Source organism: Hippocampus bargibanti, linkage group LG12, assembly GCF_051943395.1.
Source record: "Hippocampus bargibanti isolate YZ-2025 linkage group LG12, ASM5194339v1, whole genome shotgun sequence".
In the NCBI taxonomy this organism is placed as follows: Eukaryota; Metazoa; Chordata; class Actinopteri; order Syngnathiformes; family Syngnathidae; genus Hippocampus; species Hippocampus bargibanti.
In genome coordinates this window covers 19,278,853-19,304,257 of record NC_142745.1, presented here as the reverse complement: position 1 = coordinate 19,304,257, position 25,405 = coordinate 19,278,853, and the positions used below count along the sequence as shown (strand labels likewise).

The following is a 25,405-nucleotide window of genomic DNA, read 5'->3' as shown; positions in this document are numbered from 1 at the left end:
AATATAATCCACTTTTTTTCTAGGAAATGTATGTACAGTCAAAAATCAACTCATAAACATCTTCCTACCCTGCCATACATGTGCAATACGCACAGTATACAGTCCCCTGAGATTTGTTTACACACGTCCATGGCTGATGAGTTTTGTTTGTCACGAAGTCGCTGAGAAGGGAAGGCTTTTGTCTTCAAAAAACAATACGCCGACTGTTTCAACGTTGTAATAAAACACCGGATACACGTGTCCACTTTCTACGTATGCGGTGAAAGTAATGCCTGGCCACAATGATGGATTGTCAACCCATCCATTCTTCAAATTGTAAGGATCTGGCAAGTTACAAATACCGTCACGATATCTCAGCTTCTCAAAGTATCGCTCTCGGACTTCTAACTGTAGCTTTCGCACATACTCGGATCATTGTTCAGATTTCATGCTACAGTAATTCGCTTTGTCTATACTCGCCATTGTTGCTTTTGCCTACCGTTCGTGACGTCACATACGTAGACAACTAGCATCTCCTATACGCTGTCGGTCAGGAATGGGCCTAGAGGGCCATCTTCCTAATTCTTTTCTAGCTGCAACACATCTGATTCAGGCAATCAGCTGCTCATCCAGCTGCTTCATAGCTGGGTGATCGTTCAGATCAAGTGAGTTGCTCCTTGGAGAGCTGGAAAACAGGCAGGACTACGGAACTTGAGGACCGAGGTTCAGACCCCTGCTGGAGGTAAACTGACTTGGCATTCCCTGTTCGGCCACCAGATGGCGCCCAATTGGCCTCCGGGTTGATGAGAGCTGCGGTCCACTTCCTGTTTGGGCAGCTCACTTCAGGAAGAAGAAAGAATGGCGACGCACACAGGGTCCGAGACCCAGTGCGCGGGGGCAAAACAAATAATTGCTCAAAGTAATATCGTGTTCAGATTGACGCAGAGTAAAATCACCGGGCGCACATTTAGTCGCGGGACGCAGGTAAGCCACACCGTGTTGCGTTCGGACGGAAAATACGTCGGAAAGTTGCTCGCCTCCAACCAGGGATTTGCGTGGCGCAGGTTTGCCCGAAAAGCGAGACTCAATCGGGCAGGCGCGAATGGCGCCACGCCGCCTCGCTCCGTTGAGCATTCCGGAGTGGGTCGCGACATTCGGGACCTTTCCCGAACGACTGAAAAGAACGCGGCGCTTTCCTACTTCACTATTGTCGATCGGGCACAAATATCGGCGCAATCTTTTGTTGTTGGCACGCAGTAGCTTAGCATTAGCAACAAGGGGGCTTCGGCTGCCTGATGACAGTTTGCCAATTGTTGCCGTTGCCTTGCGAAGCCTGTTTGCGAGCCGTCGGCGTCGGGCGGCCCAAAGTCATCGTCTGCCGTTTCTGTTTCGAAAGCAGGCGGGCAGCAAACTATCTGGCCGAACGGCTCGGGCGATTACGTAATGCCCCCCCCCCCCCCCCCCCCCCCCCCCGCCATCACTCCGTCCACGATTAGAAAGATTTCCATAAAAGGACACGGCGACAACAGCTGTTTTGATCAATTTAACTCGAATCCGCTTGCAACTCGTCAGATTTTAAACTCTGCGCAGTTGATGCGACCACTCTCGTTTGCGAAAAGTGATGATGTGGACAGCTGACTGCATCTGTCTGCCCGCCCGATTGTGCTGCACAGCTTCCCGGAGGGCTCCTCCAGGAGAGAGACAAGCGGGCCAAGTGGCAAGGCATCCCCACTTTGCTCCAGAAGCTCTACAGGAGCAGTCATCCCAACAGTGACCTTTCACATGCCCATGGCCTCATTAAGGTGAGCTGACCCAGCCACCGTGCACTTTATTAGGAATGTGTGTGTGTAACTTCCGGGTGGAGCAGCTGGCTGCCACTGCTGACCCACAGAAAAAAACTTAATCTGTGACTGTCAAGTGTCCTTGAAAGTTTTAAAAGGCGCTTATAAATGAAATGTATTGTAGTAGTACGTCTGTGTAAGGTCTCAGTCATACAGGAGTGGTCCATCGCTGAAAAGGTTTCTTCCTCAGCCATCATCTGTACTTCTTCGAAGGTGTCGGGCGTTTCGCTCCTCATCAGTTCGCAGACGAAGCTTTTCGGATGAGGAGCGAAACGTCCGACACCGTCAAAGAAGTACAGATGACGGCTGAAGAAACCTTTTCATCGATTGGATGCACTAATTTTTGTCTTAAAGTGTTTATTGGTTTGATGTCCCTGATCCACTGGTGAAGAGACGCTTTGATACTCTCCTTTTTCATCTGGAACTGCCTCATGTAACAAAGAGGATACAGAAAGTGCTTAAGAATGAATGACTCTGTGTCTTTGTTTTGTCATGTTATTTGTGATGTAGTTTTTTTTCCTTTTTTTTCTTTTGACTTCGAGACCGCCGCGAGAGTGGCTGCCTTTCCAGCAGCTCATGTATTTTGCTTTTCTACGTTCATTCCTTTCATCACTTTGCTGCTGTGAAATGTAAATGTCTCCACTGCGAGACAAATAAAGGAAAATCAAATCCAAATAAATAGGAATTTTGTGTGCAAAGGACCCTTTGTAGTTTTTCAGAAACCCCTGCAATGTAAGGTACTGCTACTCCTCTCCTTTTAGTGTCTTCAGAATTTTGGGTTTCATTCCTTATTCTTTTCTTTTGACATTCGTTAAAAGACCACTGAGGGTAACCACAGTTTGTGAGTGCTCTCCTGATAATGTTTTGACTCCTTTTCTCTACCTTCGACTCTTGTTGGTATTAGTTTAGCCCTATGCTAGAGGGTTCTGATAACTCTTAGTTAGTGTTGTAGTGGGTGGTTTGATTCAAAAAGTCAGTATTGGGTCAGTGTGCGTGGACTTCCAAAAGACTTCTGTTTTTAGCGCTCTGTCCTCTTTTATAATTACTTTACAATCCAAAAAGGCTAGTTGGTTCTCTTTCATGTCCTCGCGAGTAAATTGAATATTGATATCTACAGAGTTGAGGTGATCTGTGAGGGATTGAATTTCTTGTTTTTCAATTATGACGAGAGTGTCATCCACATATCTAAACATGTGCCTAGGTTTGGTAGGATGTGAGTGCCTGTTTCTCCAGCTCTTCCATGTACAAATTAGCCACTATGGGTGTAACTAGTGAGCCCATAGCACAACCATGAATTTGTTTGTAAAAATGTTTCCCTAAATTGGAAATACATAGTATTAAGGCAAATTTCCAATAATTGGCAGATGTGGTCCCGTTTAAGTTTGATTCTTTCATGCAGAGAAGAGTCCGCCAGCAGTCTCATCCTCACCAATGAGACTGCTGCTGGGGTAGGAACAGATGTGAAAAGAGAGAAGTCACATCATAAGATGCCAATGTTTCCTCAGGCTCCAATTTGAGGTCTTTGATACTCTCTCTAAACTCTGTGGTTTTCTCTACGTGATGTGCTGTGTTACCAACCAGCAGAACAAAGATATTTTTTAAATATTTGTCGACGTTGTACTAACAACAGAGGAATAAAGTTGATACAATGAAACTTTGGGAAAGAGTAGTTGAAGCTAGACTAAGAGCAGAAGTGAACATTTGTGAGCAGCAGCATGGCTTCATGCTAAAAAAGAGTACGACAGATGCAGTGTTTGCTTTAAGAATGCTGATAGAGAAGGTCAGAAGGAATTGCATTGCGTCATTGTAGATCTGGAGAAAGCGTATGACAGGGTGCCCAGAGAAGAGCTGTGGTATTGCATGAGGAAGTCTGGAGTGACAGAAAAGTATGTCAGAGCGGTGCAAGACATGTATCATGACTGTAAGACAGTTGTGAGGTGTGCTGTCGGTGTGACGGAGGAATTCAAGGTGGAGGTGGGACTCCACCAGGGGTCAGCTCTGAGCCACTTCTTATTTGCTAGGGTGATGGACAGGCTGACGCTGTTAGAAAATAATCTCCTTGGACCATGATGTTTGCAGATGACATTGTGATCTGTAGCGAGAACAGGGAACTCCTATATCAGGAGAAGGATGCTGAGCCTTGAACTTCCAGGCAGGAGACGGAAGACCGAAGAGGAGGTTTATGGATATTGTCAAAGAGGACATGACGGTAGCTGGTGTGAGAGAAGAGGATGCACAAAACCGGGATAGATGGAGGACATTGATTCGCTGTGGCGACCCCTGAAGGGGAAAGCCGAAAGGAAAAGAAGACATTTTTTACAAAACATCTTACAGTTGGATTTTAGAGTATTTTACAATTGACCTGCTCTATTATTATATAATAAGAAGAAGTCTACGTTGTATGTTGAGGAGTCAATGCTAAAAACAATGGGTCTGAGGGGGAAGCCTTCTTTATGTATTTTTGGCAGGCCATGGCCTTTCCCGGCATGGCCTCTAATCTAGATAGAATACATCTGTTTGTGTATTATTTTTCCGTTCTCCAACTTTTGGAGACAGTCTATTATTTCTTTCTCGAATCTTTTGGAAGTGTCCTTTTTAGTTGCTCATATGTGTTAGAATCACTGATGAACCTATTTATTTTGTCTTCATAATTCAATGTGTAGAGAAGCACTGTACACCTACCCTTTTCTGCTGACCAAATAGTAAGATTTTTGTGTTTTTGTAGAGTAGTTGACTCATTTCTCTCTTCTACTGTGATGTTGGACGGAGGTGGTTTGGCACCTTTGAGAACGGCTGATATTTTAAACAAAAGTTTATTTCGAATTCAGCAGCTGTGATGTAGCCAATTGTAGGTATTATAATAATAATAAATTTCATTTCTAAGCGCCTTTCAAAGCTCAAGGTCACTTTCCAGTCACAGTATCAGTTTTTCTGCGGGTGAGCAGCGGCAGCCACATGCGCCAGCGTTCACTCAACCCAGAAGTAACTCAAATAAATAGAAAGCTAGCGAACATATAGCTAATAGATAGCCAGCTAGACAGTTAGCTAACTAGCTAGATAACCATATAGCTAATAAATATCCCGCTACATAGCTAGCTAGCTAGCCAGATAGCCAGCTAGGTAGCCAAATAATAGTTAGCAAATGGATAGCACATAGATAGTTTGATACATAGCAAATGGATAGCAAATAGATAGATAGCAACTAGATAGCCATCTAGATAGCAAATGGATAGCAAATAGATAGCCAGATAACACACAGCACATGGATAGCAAATAGATAGATAGCTAGATAGCAACTAGATAGCCAGCTAGGTAGCCAGCTATATAGCAAATGGATAGCAAATAGATAGCCAGCTAGGTAGCCAGATAACACATAGCAAATGGATAGCAAATAGATAGATAGCTAGATAGCAACTAGATAGCCAGCGAGATAGCAAATGGATAGCAAATAGCCAGCTAAGTAGCCAGATAATACATAGCAAATGGATAGCAAATAGATAGATAACCAGCTAGATAGCAGCTAGATAGCCAGCTAGGTAGTCAGCTAGATAGCAAATAGATAGCCAGCTAGGTAGCCAGATAACACATAGCAAATGGATAGCAAATAGATAGATAGCTAGATAGATAGCTAGATAGCCAGCTAGGTAGCCAGCTAGATAGCAAATAGATAGCCAGCTAGGTAGCCAGTTACCTACAATACGATACCTTCAATAGACTACATCCAAAACCATTCAGTAGCTGTTATGTAGTCTATTGTATGTATCGTTACCTACAAAAAAAAATTATGGAAATATTTGACAGGTGTATTGTTAATATCAAAATCCTGTGATCATTTTCCTGACGGCCGTGAGAATGGTCGCGATGCATTTCTGTGTCTGAAGAAGCCAAAAAGTGGTCAGCGTGAACAATGCGGCTGGTGAAATGGCGATTGTACCCTCTGTACTTCAAATGACCTGCCCGCGTGTGGCTTTCTTGATGTTTCACCAGGTGTTGTCGTCCCAGCTGTCCATGGAAGCCATGTCCATTGTCACCGAGGACAGAAAGTCCACCCAGGAACCCACCTTTCCCAACACGCACACCTTTGACCTCTTTGGCGGCGTCCACGTAAGGTTCACTCGCGCAACTCATCCGAGGGCATTGCCGCCGTCGGCCCGAGACTCCTTAAACCAGCGGTGGGCAAACTTTTTGACTGGCGGGCCACAATGGGTTCTAAAATTTGACAGAGGGGCCGCTGGGCCAGGAGCATTTGGAAGGAGTGTTTGGGCCGGATATACTCAAGCATTAAATGTAGTGTGTGCAAACCTCATATCACAGTAAGAACACTACAACCCGATTTATTAACTGTCTTTCAAATGTGAAAAATAGCCCTCATCAGGTCATAAGTTTGTCTCAAGGAATATGCAAGATATGGCGTTTACAGACTATTTTGCAGATACTGGGAGGAGGAAACGGAAATAGATTAAAATAACATACGCACTGTGATTTATCAAGATTGCGTCTGTTTTTAATCAGTTTCAATCAAAGGTGCAAAGTTAAAGAAATCAACATTTATTGAAAAATGGAATCACTTTCAACATTCAAAACATATTACACAACGAAATACTCAAACTCAATAATATCTACTTGTGTTAAACTCCGCAAAATCATGGATGGATTGTCCTGACCGCGTGTTCTGCACACTCGCCTTCACGCAAACAGTACACGTCTATCGTTGCCAAGCACACAGACAGAGGCTGTGTGAAATTTGCATACTCGACACGGCAGCCAATCAGAAGCCTGCTTCTTTCTTCCGGACTTTCCCGAGCGTTATAAGGTTGTGCATTTGCATATCATTTTCCAAAGTCAATGCACAGAACCTCAGCCCCAGAAGGAAGATTCAAAAGAAGAAGAAGCTAACAAAATTTATGACGCTTCAAAACGTAAACGTACATTATACCGTGACTATAAAGTGTCCTTGAGAGTTTTGAAAGGCGCTTAGTGGGATTTGGCAGACATTGCATTGCAGACAAAAGACAACTGGAGCAAAATCTACAGCAATGGTTATTTACCGTAAATTAAGCAAGGGAGCATTTGTCGTAGGTACATCCTTAATTTAAAAAAATCATTTATACTTTGCAAAAAATTGTTGTTGTTGTTTTTTTTTTGCGATTAGTCGTCTAATTGTGTTTCAAGTTGTGAATAATGGGACAGGCAACTTTATGGCTTTTCTTTGCAAATAGTCATCTTATTGTGTTTCAAGTTGTGAAAAATGGGGCAGGCAACTTTATGGTCAGGTAACTTTTCAGATTTGTCTGCCTTAGTGTCCGCTAACTTTTTGTCATGATGTTCAGACACTGTTTTTACTATAATTTGGACAAGTTCGGCCGGATTAAAAAGCCATATGTGGCCCGCAGGCCGTAGTATGCTCATGTCTGCCCTAAACTGACGCTCGCTTTGTTTTCTTCACTTAGCTGCTTGTGGAGCTTTTGATGAGACCCACGCTAGCTTTGCAGAAGAAAAAACCAAAAAGTAAGAACGTTGCGCTCGAATTCCGACCGCAGCGCTTTTTAAAAATGATCCGCTGGATTCTTTCGCCACAGTGCAGGACGATTTGGTGAAAGACTGCCTGAGTGTCCTCTACAATTGTTGCATCTGCGTAAGTATTCGCCAAATCGACGTCGTTGCTTCATTTTGGCGCAGCGCTAACGCAAATGTTGCCGTTTGTTGCGGCAGACGGAGTGGGTGACCAAGAGTCTGGCCGCCAGGGACGACTTTGTTCTCTTCCTTTTCACGCTCATGACAAACAAGAAGACTTACCTACAGACTGCGACGCTAATTGAAGACATCCTTGGCGTGAAGAAGGTTTGTTTCTACTGCCGCCGGCAAAACCAAGACGGACTAAAATCGACAAATGGTGCCTTGATTGTCGTCACCCGGTGTGTTTTCCCTTTCTGCAGGAGATGATCCATTTGGAGAGCATCCCCAACCTTTCGGGCCTGGTCCAGAGCTTCGACCAGCAACAGTTGGCCAACTTCTGCCGCATCCTGTCGGTCACCATCTCCGAACCGGACTCGGGAAACGACGACAAGCACACGCTGCTAGCCAAAAATGCGCAGCAGAAACGCAACTCGGGTCCCTCTCGTGCGGAGGTAAATCAAGGTAAATGCCCCCTTTTAATGATCATTTTATTTGTAGGCGCCTTTCGTTGCTCTCTGGGTCACTTTCCAGTCGCGGGATGGGTTTTTCTGTGGGTGAGCGGCGGTAGCCACACAAGCTGAAGTTCTCTCAACCTGGAATAACTCAAATGCGAAAAGTCGGCATTCTGAGTTAAAAGTTGGAAATCCTGAGTGAAAAGTTGGAAATCCTGAGTTAAAAGTCTGAAATCCTGAATCCACAGGCGGAAATCCTGAGTCCAAAGTCAGAAATCCTGAGTCCAAAATCGGAAATCCTGAGTCTAAAGTCAGATTTCTGGCTTTAAAAGTTGGAATTCTGAGGTGTTTCCGGGTTGAGTGAACGCTGACGCGTGTGGCTGCCGCTGTTCACCCGCAGAAAAAAAATATCCTGTGTCTGTATAAGTGTCCTTGAGAGTTTTGAAAGGCGCTCAGAAATAAAATTTATTATTATTATTATTATTATTATTATTATTATTATACCATATTATTACCCCAACCCCATCCCTCTTCAATTGCTGCTGTGGACTGCAAATTTCCCCATTGCGGGACGAATAAAGGTATTCTGATTCTGATTCTGATAAAGTTAAAAAAAAGCCAAAGTCAGCTTTATTGTCAAATATGCATGACATACAGCACAGATGATATTAATGTCCTCTCTGACCCAGCGTGCAAGGCACTTATAATGTGGCTAAAAAAGTCAGACAATTTAGTGATACCTCGGTTTACGAACCCCTTGGCTTACGAACTTTTCAGTTTATGAACGTTACATTTATGAAAATTTTACCTTGGCATACAAACTATTTTTCGGGATACACACTGAGCTGCCACAATGAGTGATGTGTCGTTCGCGAACGAGCTCGTTCTCATAACAAGAAAATGGCAGCCAACTGTTTTTGTCGTCTGTTCCCCGCCCCCAGTCTTCGGTTAAAGCCACGTGATTGGTGAAGAACGCAGCAGTGAGGGGGTGGGGGTTACAGACAGAGAGAGAGTGAGACCGTTCTCCGAAAAACAAAATGGTGTCTTCTGTTAAAGCCACGTGATTGGTCAAGAACGCAGCAGTGAGAGGCGGGGGTTAAACATTAGAGACGGGTAGACGACAGAGAGAGAGTTAGAAAACACACGCACACAGGAAAGGGAGACGACAGAGCTTGAAACAAAAAAAAAGCAAAAGTAAAAAAAAAAACAAAAGTGAAATGGTGAGAAAATGGATAGAAAACAGTGAAATTTGGACTTGTTTCAACATTGATCGTACAAAAGCGGAGTGTAGACTGCAAGGTTAAAATATCCCATTAATGAAGCTTCACAAATAACCCGCACAAGCCATCTGTACACAAGCTATCAACCCAGCTAAACAGAACACAATTGATGAGGAACACGGTAAAATTATGGCAGAGAAAGGACCTACAAGGGATCATTCCTCAAGTTGGTGAAAGAAGTAGGCTATGTCCCTCATCAAGTGTTTAAAGCTGAGGAAACCGGACACTCCATTCCATCAAGCCATCAACGACCATCACAAAGGTCAATAAAACGACTATTATAAAGTATGGTTTATTTATTTAATTACAATACCATAGCACATTTATTATACATAAAATACAGTATATTGTGTGTAGTTTTAAGTCTTATTTAGTTGAAAATTGTCTTATGGAGACCTGGGAACGGATTATTCTTATTTTATGGGAAATAAATTTTTGGGATACACACTATCACTCTACATGTAATTTCTGAATATGAAGTGAGGTAGTGTCGTATGTAAAGTGACGTAATGTAGTAATGCAAAAACAAAAAAAAGGTTGAAGTGAGGTCTTGCAGAAAAAATCAGAGATCAGGATGAAAGTACAGCATGTAGCGTGTACTCAGAGTTCGGTGAGTGTGGCAAAGGGAAGGGGGCGCAGGTCTGGGTCTTGGTCTTGACTCGGAGACTCCGCAGTCTCCTTCCTGATGGCAGCAGGCTGAAGGGGCTTTTGTTCCGGCGTCGGGGTTTGACCTTTATTTCGGGAGAGGGGCTCGACCTTTGTGCTTTTCCTTTGACCCGGCGACGGAGAACAACTCTTGAGTTGGGTGCCCTCTCCCCACAGTCACCTTGCTGAGCATCCCGGGATTCATCGAGCGTCTGTGTAAGCTGGCCACCAGGAAGGTGTCGGAGGCCACGGGGGCCAATTTCCTGCAGGAGCTGGAGGAGTGGTACACATGGCTGGACAGCGCTCTGGTGCTGGACGCCCTCATGCAAATGGCGACGGAAGAGGCCGAACAGAGCAGCACAGGCAAGGCAACGCGCTCCTCCGCGTCTTGGCCGCCAACCCCCCCCTTCACCGTGACGTTTTCTCCTGTGGTTCCTCAGAGTCGTCAGACGAAAGCTCGCTGGCCGCCAGCCCGCTGAGACATCGTCTGCCCCCGTCCATGAAGATCGTCCACGAGATCATGTACAAAGTGGAGGTGCTCTACGTGCTGTGCGTGCTGCTAATGGGGAGACAGAGGAACCAGGTGGGGCGTCGATGCTCGACGGGTGTCCGCAGGGGTTCTGTCCCGCTGACTACTTTGTTTCGCCTTCGGGCAGGTCCACAAGATGCTGGCAGAGTTCCGTCTCATCCCGGGTCTCAATAATCTGTTTGACAAGCTCATTTGGAGGAAATTGACGCTGTCGACCCACGTGGTGCACGGCCAAAACGAGAACTGCGAGTGTAGTCCGGTACGGACCTGGAAAACTACGCACTTCTCCTTTTGCCAAAAGCCAATCCGTCTAATGCCGCCACGTTGTCTTTTCTCGCCCGCAGGAAATCTCTTTCAAAATTCAGTTTCTGCGTCTCCTCCAGAGTTTCAGTGACCACCATGAGTAAGTCCGCCTTCCATCTTTCCATCTTTCTGAAAGGACAACCGACACCATTTTTTTGTTTCCTAACTGACTGATAGCATCTAAAATACCCAAAACACGCAGGCTGATATTTTGAGTCAAATGCAAAACACCAATAAAAATGACTTAAAGTGTCCCAAAACTGCCACAAAATGAGCTTGAATACTGGGGAGATTCAGAAAGTCCCGCCCCCTTGTTCGTGACGTCACTATTGGTCACACACTGCCTTGCTCCAGAATCAAAACAATGGCTTCAGAGAGTTCAGATTTGGAGGAGATGCTTTCTTGTTACTCATCCAGTGATGAATATGATTCAAATACAGGTAATATCCGACTTACGACCAGTTCGACTTGCGACCACCACCTCCAGACCCTATTTTTAACATTTTAAGAGGGGGAGTTTGCGAGTCATTTAGCCTTAGAGTCTTACTTCGATTTACGACCATTTTTACTTGCAACCGTTTGGTCGTCAGTCGGATGTTACCTGTAGTTCTGAAGAGGAAAGCATAAATGTTTACAATCGATTAATGAAGTCCTTCCGTATCAATTCGAGCCATCTGCAAGCGATGAAACCGGTGAAGGAGATCTAGACTCCGATGCAGCACCCCAGAAAATGCACAAGATGGCGCACATGCGGCGTTTCGTCCAGTATATGGATCCGCTAATACGAGCCGACCTCCGGTTAAACCCGTGATTGTTTAAAATCCATGGTAGAAGACACAGTGGTGGGTTTTACGCACACACGCAAAAGAGACAGGGGCACAATTTCAGCAGCACACAAACATCAGAAATGTTGAGACGAAAGAGACAGCGCTACAGAGTAACAAATGACACGGTGGACAGTGGATGTTTGTCCGATCGGTTTGCTCCACTAATATGGCGATTGCTCGTTCACCAGGTGAGCTCACAGTTAGCATGCAGTCACTGCATGCTAACTGTGACTAAATGAGTAAACTTGCATCAAACTTCCGCTATCTTAGTGCCGAATCGCTAACTCTGGTCAGCTTCCTCGTTCGTCCTCCGCTGGTGCTTGACTGCTCTGTTCCGTTGGAAATGGCTGCTTTGTCCGCTGGGAATTTGTATAAACTTGCACCTTCTTTATGCGTGTTACCGCCACACAACGATTCACCATCACGTTATTTATGTAGTTTTCCTTCTAATTTTGCGATCAACATGGTGTTTTCAGACGGAAAAAAGTACCCAAAATGCATTGTGTGTCACTTTCTCGGTCAGGGGCGTTCCCTCCATGACGTCACTTAGGGCATCAACTCAAAAACAAGACTTCCTGAATATTCAGCGCGAGTCTTAACACATAAAATATAGCTATATGCGGTGGAATCTTTGTAAGCTGCGCTCAGTGGAAGTCATTTGAAGTGATTTTACAAATTATGGACACAATTTGTCCGGGGGTGTCGGTTGTCCTTTTAGCGCCATGCTTGCCGTTTCAGGAACAAGTACCTCCTGTTGAACAGCCAGGAGCTGAACGAGCTGAGCGCCATTTGCATAAAGGCCAACATTCCCGAGGTGGAGGCGCTAGTCAACACAGACAGAAGTCTGGTGTGTGACGGCAAAAAGGGGCTCCTCACGCGCCTCCTGGCTGTTATGAAGAAAGAACCGCCAGACTCATCCTTCAGGTGATGGGGGGGCGGGACACCCGGCGGTCGTTAATGGTTGATTTTATTGATTCAGCTCGTTTTTTTCACCATAATCTGTTCCAGAAAGCTTTTTGAAAACCGATTTGTTCGAAAACCAAAACAGCACTATCCATTATAATCATTGTAAAAAAATATAATCTGTTCCAAGTCCAGAAGACACCCTTTTTAAAGTACTTTTTAACTATTTTATAATAATAATTATAATAATAATAATAATAATAATAATAATAATACATTACATTTTAAGCTCCTTTCAACGCTCTCAAGGATTACAGTCACAGACAAGCATAGGTACTATAATAAATAACGTATTATCACAATGCAATAAATAAAATACAATTATAAATAGAAACAAGAGAGAGAGCTACACAGAAAATGCAATTTTAAATGGGTGGCTTTTGTGATGGGACTTGAAGGTGGGAAGAGAATCCATGTTCCGAATGTTGGGAGGAAGTGAGTTCCAAAGTTTGGGGGCAGAGCAGCTGGAAGCGCTGTCCCCCATCGTGCTGAGACGAGCAGGGGGGGGGGGGGCACACAAAGGTGGAGGGAGGAAGAGGATCTGAGGGAACGAGAAGGAATAGAAATTTGAAGATGGTCAGATAGGTATGGGGGGGGGGCAAGCTTATGGATAGCTTTAAATACAGTAAAGTCTCGTTATATCGATATCGGATATATCGATAGTCCCGGTTATATCGCTATTTTTTCGGACTCCCTTGAATATCGATATAACGAGACTTTACTGTATATAAAGAAGAATTTTAAAGTTGATTCTACATTTGACCGGGAGCCAGTGGAGCTCTTGGAGGACGGATGGGGGTGATGTGGTGAAAGGATGAGGTTCTGGTGATTATCCGGGCTGAAGAATTCTGGACGAGTTGAAGTTTGTGGAGAAGTTTCTGAGGGTCACCGAAGAGAAGTGAATTGCAATAGTCAATCCGGGAGGTGACAAGACTATGAACTTGGATAGCAGTGGTGTGAGGTGTGAGAGACGGGCGAAGACGATTGATATTGCGTAGGTGGAAGTACGCAGATCGGGTTAAGTTATTTATATGGGAGTGGAAAGATAATGTGCCGTCAAGAATGACACCCAGGCTTTTCACCTGGTGGGAGGGAGAAACGGTCAAATTGTCAATACTGTGAGAGCATTTTACAGCATAAAAACATATCGTGACCATTCTTATTTCAGTCTGATATCATATTTTACCCTAATGACAGTCGAGCTAGTTATCAAGCTGCCTACCTAGCTATCTATTTTCTATCTGTTAGTTATCTATTAGCTAGCTATTCGCTATCTATTAGTGCTCTAGCTGATTGGCTCTCTATCTGGCTATCTAGCTGGCTATCTATTAGCGGTCTATCTGGCTGGCAGATTTATAGCTCGCTATCTACTGTGTTAGCTATCTACTGGCGAGCTAGCTAGCTTCCTATCTATTTGAGTTGCTTCAGGTGTTGAGTGAACGCTGGCGCGTGTGGTTGCCTCTGCTCTACCACAGAAAAACGTATCCTATGACTGTAAGGTGACCTTGAGAGTTTTGAAAGGCGCGTATAAATGAAATGTATTATTATATAATAATAGAGCAGGTCAATTGTAAAATACTCTAAAATCCAACTGTAAGATGTTTTGTAAAAACTTCTTTTCCTTTTGGCTGTTCCCTTGGGGGGTCACCACAGCAAATCAGTGTGCTCCATCTAACCTGGTTTTGTGCATCCTCTTCTACCAGCTACCTTCATATCCTCTTTGACCTCATCCATAAACCTCCTCTTCGGTCTTCCTCTCGGTCTCCTGCCTGGCAGTTCAAGGCTCAGCATCCTTCTTCCGATATAGTCACTCTCTCTCCTCAGGCCTCGCTGACTTTCTCTCCAAAGCCTCTAATACAGGGGTGTCAAACTTTACCATACATGCTATAAATTAAAAAAAATATCATGTCTTTCCTTAGTTTTGGTGTAAAGAAGCACAAGAACATTAGAAAAATGATGACATTTAATGAGCATTCCTTTTACACAACATTTCGTTGCATGAACAAATATGCAATTTACTTTTATCATTCACACCTATGCATTGCAAATGATCCCAATGATTCTACAACTTGAACAATAAATTGTATCTAAAAATATAATAACGCACTTTAAGATGAAATGAGATTTATAAAGAAAGGACATTTTAAACCATTGTTTATGTTCCTGATATTTGGCATCGTTTGGCCTGTACAAGTGCATCAATAGCAGGTGTCATGTCCTGACTAGCTGACACAATGTCATTTAAGTGCTTGTTCGTGAGCTTTGAACACATTTTTTGTTTTATTGATATTGGATTAGATTGGATTTGCCGTTATTAGTTTCGCAGTGAGAAATTTACATTTCACAGCAGCAAAGTTAGGAAAGGGATGAATACAGGAGCTGCTGCCACTCTCGAGGCGCCGTCTTAAAGTCAAAAGAACAACAACAACAAAAACAACTAAATAACAAATAACATGACAACACAAAGACACAGAGTCGTTCATTCTTAAGCACTGTCTGTACCCTCTTTGTTACACGATATTAATATTAATTACTGAGAAGATTTGTTCACAAAGGTAGGTTGTTCCAAACATGCACAACACTTTAGCAGCCAGAGCTGTTAATCTGGGGTACCCCGGTAGTAGATACTGCTAAAATTTGTCCAGACCTCCGGAGGCAAATTTGCCCTTCAAATCTGCATCGCATTGCAAATCAATTATTTCTAGCTGGATTTCGACCGGTGGAACAGAAGCTTTAACTGTGAAATGTGAGCAAAAAAAACTGACAATTCTGTCTCAAATTCACCAAATACCTGAAAAGGTTTCTCAAACTCCCACAGTAATCCTGCAATGCTGTCTTTGTACCGCCCCACTTCCGCATCAGGTCTCGTCACACACACACACACACACACACACACACACACACACACACACACACACACACACACACACACACACACACACACACACACACACACACACACACACACACACACACACCTCTCAGACAGGGGAAATGAGCGGGGTTGCCACTTGCCAGTTGCGTAATGAAACCGCGGTTGAAAAAAAAATGACCGGGTAGAAAAAGACCACTGCTGTTTTCTTCTACATTGATCGAAATAGCACCACTCTGCCCCTTAGTGGACAATATTTGAATTGCTCATCATTAAAAATAGGAATTCCATGTCGTTTATGCATTTTTTCCACTTTTAAAATCGTGCAGGCCTGATTAAACCTCCCTGGGGGCCTGTTCCGGCCCGCCGGCCGTATATTTGACACCCCTGCTCTAATATGAGTTGTCCCTCTGATGTATTCATTCCTGATGTCATTCAACCTGGTCACTCCCAAAGAAAACCTCGACATCTTCATCTCTGCTACCTCCCGTTCTGCTTCCTGTCTTTTCTTCAGTGGCACTGTCTCCAGTCCAAACATCATGGCTGCTCTCACCACCGTTTTATACACATTTCCTTTCATGTTTTATAAAAACATCTCTCTCTGTCACCTGTTGTGTTGGCACCAAACCCAGCTGTCTTTGGGCAGGAGGTGGGGGCATCCTGTACCAGTTGCTAGCCAATCGCAGGGCACACACTTTTTTCAAACCATCACTTGGTTTTTGTTGAGAACCGAATTTTGGTTGTAAACCGAGGCATAAAAAAAACCAGACATTCTTAGTTGAAAATCGAGACGTTTGACTGTACTTGTACATGTTTGTCTTCCTTGGTTAGATTCTGGCAGGCGAGGGCGGTGGAAAGTTTCTTGAGAGGTGCTACTTCCTATGCAGACCAAATGTTTCTCCTGAAGAGAGGACTGCTTGAGGTAAATGGACGGAGGCGGGGCCGCTTTTCCAAACAACTGCCGAGTGTCGTCGTCACTTTACTAGGGGAGGAAAAAAACTAACAAACAACCTGCAATCTTGAACAGTGTCCGCCGGTTTTCTGTGTCTGGATTTGTAAATTACGATGATATACGTCTGTGTAAGCTCTCAGTCTTACAGGAGTGGTCCATCAAAGGTTTCTTCAGCCGTCATCTGTACAAATTTGAAGGTGTCGGACGTTTTGCTTCTCATCCAAGAGGCTTTGTCAGCGAACATTTTTTTTTTGCTGGTAGCTCTGGCCCTACATATATTCCTACTGTCCAGAGGTGGCTGTGTCAGACCTCTGCTATCATAGGTCCCTGCTCTAAGGTTGAGGGGAGCAGGTGACTATTCCCTAAGGCTACACTGATTCTATAGAGCAGGTGTCGGGAACCTATGGCTCTTTTGATGATTGCATCTGACTCGCCGACAAAACTAAACACATATTTTCGCTTTTTCGCTGTTCATTTCCTGTTTGTGCTTCAGTTGGCGGAAAGTGCAATTTTGATTGGAGGTCGTTGATGTCAAAACAGGTAAACGCCCCCTTTTAAATAAGCCTGACGAGTAAAAAAAAAAAAAATGACGAGTATCGTCACTTCAGGAATGGACGGAAGGATTTGCCTTTGTGGAGAGGAAAAAGTTCTGCCGGGATTCTAATTTGCAATAAAACAATACCATGAATGAAACAGTTGAATATCAGTGGCACTTTGACAAGCCCCATGCTAACGTTAGCATCAATATACTTCTGCGAGAGACAGCAGAAAGCAAGTGTGGAAGCTAATGAGCAGTGTGCAGGCTAGCTAGCAGTGACTTCGCGTATGGACCCGGCAAGTTGACTTTCATTCTGATCGTTTGGCTGGATTTTTTTACCAAGCATGAGGAACGGAAAACTATTCATATTAACGGTGAGTATTATCACAAAGTTATTTTAAATAATACTATTCTGACATTTTGTTGAAATCGTGTGTGTGTGTGTGTGTGTGTGTGTGTGTGTGTGTGTGTGTGTGTGTGTGTGTGTGTGTGTGTGTGTGTGTGTGTGTGTGTGTTTGTATGAGGCTTGTGAGGGCCTCGAACATTTTATACCATACGTAGTGAGGAAATTTTTGACAATTGAGGACCTTTTGTTTTTCTTTCTAAAGGCTTCTGCAGGGTCTATATATGCATCTGTTAAATTTTCAGAGAGGTCCTCACAAATTCACACAAAATGATTTTTGTTGGTGTCTCTTTTCGGTGCCAAGCCCAGATAAATACAGAGGGTTGTGTCAGGAAGGGCATCCGACGTAAAAGCTTGGCCAAAACAAACATGCGGATCAAACCTCTAAAGATGGAGGACACTGATTTGCTGTGGCGACCCCTTGAAGGGAAAAGCCAAAAGCAAAAGATTTTCATTTCACTTGGATACACACTTTTTACTCACTGTGTGTTTATGTGTGTGTGTGTGTGTGTGTGTGCGTGCGTGTGTGTGTGTGTGTTTAATGAGAGGAAAAAGTTCATACCACAAACAGTAAAATGATATTTCAACCAAATTCACTCTAAGGGTGAGGACTTTGAATGTATCCCTCCAGAAACCTCAGTCCTGCTGTTATTTCAGTTTCAAGTCCACTTTTTATTGCTTTGTTTTTAAAGAAGTTGAAGTGGGAAATGGGGTGACATTTAGTCTTCAAATTTCTTCTCTAAACTTATACCAACGGTGGTCCTTATCTGAGATATTCAGACTTCACAAAACCATTGATACAGCAATGTGTGTGTGGGTGTGTGTGTGGCTCTCACTGAAAAACATTTCTAAATATTTTACTTTTATGGCTCTCTTAGTCAAAAAGGTTCCCGACCCCTGCTGTAGAGTGTAGCCTCAGGGAATAGTCCTCTGCTCCCCCCAACCATTGAGCAGGGACCTATTTTAGCAGAGGTCTGGCATCGCCACCTCTGGACAGTAAGGATTTATATACATAGCGCCAGAGGTACCAGCAAAATGTTAGTTCGCTGACGGAGCCTCTTGGATGAGAAGCAAAACGTCCGACACCTTCAAAGAAGTACAGATGACGGCTGAAGAAACCTTTTCATCGATTAGTAGTAGTAGTAAGTTTAGTGTGCAAGTCGTCGAGAGTGGGTAGGGCGGTGCCAATGACTTTTTTTCCGCCATCCTAACTGTCCGTTGAAGTCGGTAGGTGGCCGCTAGTGACCATTGTCTTGCTTGATGATGTACGCTGATACGTAGTGGCCTTCCGTCCCACGACAGCACATCCTCTTCTGCATCATCGACAGCGGCTGCACCTCCCGAGATGTATTGCAGAGCTACTTCGATCTGCTGGGCGAGCTCATGAAGTTCAACATCGATGCCTTTAAAAGGTTCAATAAATACGTCAACACACCGGAGAAGGTACGTCCATGCGTCTCGCGGTTTTTGGCTCAACAATGGAGATGTGGACGCAGTTTTTCTCTCTCGTGTGCAGTTCCAGAGTTTCCTCACCCAGATCAACAGTTCTTTGGTGGACTCCAACATGTTGGTGCGCTGCATCGTGCTGTCCTTAGACCGATTTCAGAGTCAAACTGAGGATGTGAAAGGTAAAAACCCGACTCGTCAAATGTAGCGCAGAGAAAATGATCTGAATTCACTTTGCGACTCCTCGATAGTGGTGGAGGTGCTGTCGGAGTGCTGCCTGCTGTCCTACATGGCCAGAATGGAGAACCGACTGGCCTTCCTCTTCCGACTTGTAAACATCATCAACGTGCAGACGCTCACGCAGGTGCCGCCTTGTCGTCGCCGCCGCATTTTTGCAAAGCGCTTTGTTACATTGTCAACCGACGTCACTTTTTTGTTTCCAAACTGACATCAGAAAAACGTTTTATAGCATCTAAAATACCCAAAACACGATGTATGATATTTTTATTCAAATGCAAAACACCAATAAAAATGACTTAGTGTCCGAAACCTGCAAAAAAAATTGAGCTGCGAATTGGGCATTTTCAGAAAGTCTTGCATTGCTGAAAAATGGCTTCAGATTCGGAGAATATGCTTTCTTGTTACTCATCCAGTTATGAATATGAAATAGTTCTGAAGAAGAAAGCATACATGTTTGCAATCGATTAAAGAATTTATTCCGTGTCATTTTGAGGCATCAGGGGTGGGAAATGTCGCACCCAAGGGAGGCAGAAAATGGCGGCAAAGCCGTGTCGGGAATTAGTCAGCCAGTTTCCACAGGCTGATTAATTCCTTACATGGAGCTTTGTCGCCCTCTTCTGCCTCTTTGTCGTCCTATACGACATTTTCAGACCAAAGTACAGCAAAATGCATTGACGTGATGGAAGGACTGCATTCCTTCAGTGACGTCGCGTACGGACTCGTCACCAACTCGAAAACAAGACTTCCGGAATATTCAGCGCGAGTCTTAAAACGTAAAATATAGCTATATGTCGTGGAATCGTTGTAAAATACGCTCAGTAGAAGTCATTTGAAGTCATTTTACAAATTATGGACACAACTTGTCCGAGGGCGTCGGTTGTCCTTTAAGGCGCTCACTTGCGTGTCCCCCTTTCCCTCCGCAGGAGAACGTGAGCTGTTTGAACACCAGTTTGGTTATCCTCATGCTGGCCCGCAGGAAGGCCAAACTGCCCTTCTACCTTAACGCCTTGCGCGAGAAGGAGCATGCCGAGAAGTACCCCGGCTGTCTGCTCAACAACTTCCGCAACTTGCTGCGCTTCTGGCAGTGTCACTACCTCAACAAGGACAAAGACAGCACCTGTCTGGAGAACGTGAGTCCAACCTGCCCTAAACGACGCAGCACGCGCACTAGACCGCTAGGTACAGAGACACCTTGGCTTACGAACGTAATTTGTTCCCATACAGAGTGTGTAAGGTGAAAAGTGTGTATCCCAAAAATTAATTTCCCAGCGGAAACCATTAAAATGAGAATAATCCGTTCCCAGGTCCCCATAAAACATTATTTTCTACTTTCTAATTTTCTAAGCCTTAAAACTATTCAAAATATACCTCATTTTACGTATAATAAATGTGCTATGGTATTATAATTAAAGAAATAAACTGTACTATATAGTAAAGTCGTTTTATTTACCTTTGTGATGGTCGTTGATGGAATGGAATGGCCTTTTTCATCAGCATTAAACACTTAATTTGGATTGGATTGGATTTGCCTTTATTAGTCTTGCAGTGGAGAAAGTTACATTTGACAGCAGCAAATGGATGTTTTTTGATTGATTTATTAACAGTCTTTCAAATAGCCCTTACCATAAGTTTGTCTCAAGGAATATGCAAGATATGGCGTTTACAGACTATTTTGCAGATACTGGGAGGAGGAAACGGAAATAGATTAAAATAACATACGCACTGTGATTTATCAAGATTGCATCTGTTTTTAATAAGTTTCAATCGAAAGTGGAAAGTTAAAGAAATCAACATTTATTGAAAAATGGAATCACATTCAACAGATATTATTACAAAACGAAATGCTCAAGCTCAATAATATCTACTTGTGTTAAACTCCGCAAACTCATGGATGGATTGTCCTGACGGCGCACTCGACAAACTCGCCACGGACGCCCTCGCCTTCATGCGCAAACAGTACACGTGTAACGTCGCCAAAAACGCTTGGGAAAGTCCGAAGCAAGGTCGTGTATTTGCATATCATTTTCCAAATTAAATGCACGTAACCTCAGCCCCAGAAGAAAGATTCAAAAGAAGCTAACATTTGTGTCGCTACAAAAGGTAAACTTGCATTATACCGTGACTGTAAAGTGTACTTGAGAGTTATGAAAGGCGCTCAGTGGCTTGTAGGAGACAACGCAACGCAAACAATGCATTGTGCACCATGACGACAAACGACAACTGGAGCAAAATCTTCAGCCACGGATATTTACCGTATACTAAGCAAGGTAGCATTTGTGGTAGGTACAGCCTTAATTAAAAAAACTGTATACTTTGCGAAAATGTTTTTTTTGCGCGATTTCTCATGGCAAATTTTGTTGTCTGCCTTGTTGTCCGCTAACTTTTTCAGACTTTCCGGCACTGTTTTTACTATAATTTGGACAAATTTGGCGGGCCGGATTAAAAAGCCGTATGTGGCCCGCGGGCCTTAGTTGCCCATTCTGAGCTAGCTACTCAATTTTGTGTATTTACTTAATTAGTGACATTCAGTGTATTAGCTAACCAGCTATCTAGCTAGCTATCTATTAGCTATATAGCTATCTAGGTGGCTAGCTCGCTATCTAGCTAGCTATCTGTTGGATATCTATTTGCTATGTACTAGCTGGCTAACTAGCTTTTTATCTATTTACTTCCGGGTTGAGTGAATGCTGTCACGTGTGGCTGCTCTCACCCACAGAAAAACTTTATCCAGTGACTGTAAAGTGACCTTGAGAGTTTTGAAAGGCGCTTATAAATGAAAAGTATTATTATTATTATTATTATTACGTCCACTCCAGCCACCTAGCTTGCTTCTATCTATTAACTAGCTATCTGGCGGGCTATCTGGCTTGCTACATAGCTGACTATCTATTTCAGTCTATTAGATAGCTATCTGGCTGGCTACCTCGCTTGCTACCTAGCTGGCTATCTATTTGCTGTCTATTAGCTAGCTATCTGGCTGGCTACCTAGCTGGCTATCTCTTCGCTGTCTATTCGCTATGTCTGGCTGGCTGTCTGGGTTGCTACCTAGCTTGCTATCTATCTGCTGTCTATTAGCTTGCTATCTTGTTGGCTACCTATCTTGCTACCTTGCTGGCTATCTATTTGCTGTCTATTAGCTATCTATCTGGCTAGCTAGCTATCATTAAATATCTCGCTAGCTATCGAGGTAGCTTTCGATCTATTTGAGTTATTCTGGGTTGAGTGAACGCTTGCGCGTGTGGCTGCCGCTGCTCACCCACAGAAAAAAAAACTTACTGTAAAATGACCTTGAGATTTTTGAAGGGCGCTTGGAAAACAAATGTCTTATTATAACTGGCAAGGCTAGTCCCAAGATGGTGCCTCTAAAGCTGCCAAGAAGGACGAGCGTGACCTTTCCCGAATTGGTATTTTGTCTCCTCAGAGCTCGTGTGTCCCCTTCAGCTACTGGAAGGAGACGGTGTCGGTGTTGCTGGCCTCAGACAGGACTTCTCTGTGCGCCATCGCCAGCTACATCGATGAGCCCTTTATGGATCTGGACCGAGATCTGCTGGAGGATTGATCGATGGCGGGCGGGTGCGCAATGCGGTTTGCTTGGGAGAGAGGGTGTCACCGCTGCGCCCGAGCTCGCTTTGGACGCCGCTGAGTTGGAGCGAGGGGGGCGCTCGCCGGCTCGCCCTTTTTGCGCCGCCCCGACACAGAGGCCGAAACCCGCCGGCCGTGGCGGTTTACGGACCTTGAGGCCTGCATTGATTGTTTGCTTTCGCTGGGCCTTCTTTTCCAAACATCATTTTTCCAAAAATGTTCTGAAAAAGTTGAATTCAACAAGGAAAAAAAGACTTTTCAGCAAGCTGGCCCGAAACGGTGTTAAATGGCTGCCCCGAGCCGCTCCGCCAGCCAGCTGCAACCTCCTGATTCCACGTGTGTGGCCTACGCGTGTGTGAACTCACGGCAAGACGGCAAGTCTTGTTCAGTGGGAAACGTCTTCAATTCTTCTGCCTTCGGTTGCATCTCGTCGCCAGCCGCCGATTGGTGCCGACCGCCCCGACAGGCGTGTTTGCTTTGCAACAATACGCCGTTTTCTAGAAGCTTCCAAAGCTTCTTTGAGGGACTCTTTCTATTTGTTTTAACTCATTCACTGCCATTCCCGAATGTATTTGGGATTTGAAAATATGACATACAGAAGAGCGCCATTCTCCAATTTGTTCAGGTTTTGGTGTTTCTTGCGGGGGTGCTGATAAAGCGCTGGCCAGACTTCTGGCAATATTTTCTTTCCTTCCACAAGGGGGCAGCATTTCTCTTTTTATTAGCGCTTTGTTCCAAATTCAGCTGTTGTTAAAGTGCTACGTACCGATATGTATGGATTGCATTGTATTTTGGACATCTCCCCCTCATTTCAAGATCACATAACTCCAGACATATAATTTAGGAATTAACTCTTTTTTTCTGATGAAAGTTTCTTACGCTGCATTGAATATTTATGTAGTCCTAAAACTCAATATTCTGTGGGTCCTGCAATGAGTGAGTGGACACATTTTTGCACACCGTCTGGCAGTGAACGAGTTAATGCATCAGCTTTTAGCTCTGGGTGAAATGTAGATTATAACGTTGCACAGATGTTCTTATTGATTGTCATAACATCCCTTTTTGTTGATTAAAGATTTTCTCCTTTGGAACAAAATTGTCTACAGTTGATGTGAGAGATGTTTTGGGGAGAAAATTAAGCCAAAATGACAATCTGTCAAGCAAAGAGCAGCAAAGCGTTATGCTAACAGGACGCCTGGTCCGAATGTGCGGCCGTCCGGTTTCCAATCAATCGAGTACAAAAGATAAGTTGGCCGAAACGTTCAGAAAAAAATGTTGAATGGCTCAGTACATGGCTGAAATTTCCTTGATACCTTAACTGTCTAGCTGGCTATCTATTAGCAATATGTTAGCTAGCTGGCTAGCCTTCTATCTATTTGAGTTACTTCCGGGTTGAGTGAACGCTGGCGCGTGTGGCTGCTGCTTCTCAACCGCAGAAAAAACGATCCTGTGACTGTAAAGTGACCTTGAGAGTTTTGAAAGGCGCTTATAAATGAAATGTATTATTATTATTATTATTATGACCTTGGTTGGACCTGACACAGAACCTTTCTGTGACCATGTGTCTGTTTTGTCTTTGTACCTTACTTGGTCACCGGTGTATTTGATTAGCTTAATCAAGTGCTTGGCTTTATCAGTCTTGTTTACATCGGCAATTTGTGCGTGTCTGTTTGCTTTTGTTTCATCTCCAAGGTGGAGGACAGACATTGGCAAACTACGGCCTGCGGGCTTTTTAATCCGGCCCGCCGAACTTGTCCAAATTATAGTAAAAACAGTGTCTGAAACTCATGACAAGAAGTTAGCGGACACCAGGGCAGACAACTCTGAAAAGTTGCCTGTCCAGCCATAAAGTTGCCTACCCCATAATCCAGGTATCCGCGAAATAGTATGTAAATGCCATATCTTGCATATTCCTTGAGACAAATTTATTAACTGACAAGGGCTATTTTTCACGTTTGAAAGACAGTTAATGAATTGGGTTGTAGTGTTCTTACTGTGCGTTGAGGTTTGCACACACTACATGTAATGCTTTAGTCAGTGTTTGAAATAACGTCTGCCCGGAGGCCCGGGGCATACAACTTTTACATCGGGCGTACAACTTTCAAAACGTCTCGGCCCAGGTGTCCGACAACTTCGTCAAGAAAAAAAAATATTTTTTTTTAATCAAACGTTTGTTTTATTCAATAAAGCAAAAGCTACAAGAAAATTGCTACTAGCCACGTGGCCCCTTTCAAAGCGCCTTTCAAGTACACTTTACAGTCACGGTATAGTCCAAAGCACGAAACAGGCTTTTGATTGGCTGCCGTGCCGAGTATGCAAATTGCCAAACGTTTGTTCGGCAATTTGCTAAAAGCCACGTAGCTTTTAGAAGACAACGCAACGCAAACATTGCATTGTGCACCATGACGACAAACGACAACTGCAGCAAAATCTTCAGCAAGGGATATTTACCATAAATTAAGCAAGAGAGCATTTGTGGTAGGTACTTCCTTAATTAAAAAACGTCCTATATACAGTAAAGTCTCGTTATATCGACATCGGATATATCGATAGTCCCGGTTATATCGATACTATTTCTATGCACGCGCGGAGAAAATTACATGCAAACAGGGTTGGATATATCGACAGTCCCGGTTATATCGATATTTTTTCGGACTCCCTTGAATATCGATATAACGAGACTTTACTGTACTTTGTAACAATGTTGTTTTTTTTGTGATTAGTCATCTTATTGTGTTTCAAGTTCAAGTGTTTCAAAAATGGGGCAGGCAACTTTTCAGAGTTGTCTGCCCTGGTGTCCACTAACTTTTTGTCATGAGTTTCTGATAGATTAGACAGAATAAGAAGTTATCATATTTAAAAGTTTCATGCTGTTAT

At 43.8% G+C, this 25,405-nt stretch overlaps 1 protein-coding gene across 1 annotated transcript; it reads left to right on the top strand.

Moving 5' to 3' along the window:
• Nucleotides 1-217: 217 nt before the first annotated feature.
• On the top strand, nt 218-22,638 carry trpc4apa (transient receptor potential cation channel, subfamily C, member 4 associated protein a). Its single transcript, XM_089009850.1, has 18 exons — nt 218-963; nt 1,653-1,781; nt 5,808-5,924; nt 7,271-7,328; nt 7,400-7,455; nt 7,533-7,661; nt 7,757-7,958; nt 10,051-10,236; nt 10,314-10,456; nt 10,530-10,661; nt 10,747-10,805; nt 12,271-12,456; nt 16,199-16,289; nt 18,563-18,703; nt 18,777-18,888; nt 18,958-19,070; nt 19,870-20,076; nt 22,368-22,638. Exons 1-18 carry the CDS (start codon nt 838-840, stop codon nt 22,503-22,505), a joined length of 2,325 nt encoding a protein of 774 aa, XP_088865976.1. The 5' UTR covers nt 218-837; the 3' UTR covers nt 22,506-22,638.
• The last annotated feature ends 2,767 nt before the right edge of the window (nt 22,639-25,405 follow it).

Excerpts from the sequence above, each read along its gene's own strand:
- trpc4apa (XM_089009850.1), top strand. The coding sequence starts at position 838 with ATGGCGACGCACACAGGGTCCGAGACCCAGTGCGCGGGGGCAAAACAA. Across the intron at positions 7,456-7,532 it reads TCTACAATTGTTGCATCTGC|ACGGAGTGGGTGACCAAGAG; the intron begins GTAAGTATTCGC and ends TTGTTGCGGCAG. Across the intron at positions 20,077-22,367 it reads ACAGCACCTGTCTGGAGAAC|AGCTCGTGTGTCCCCTTCAG; the intron begins GTGAGTCCAACC and ends TTGTCTCCTCAG.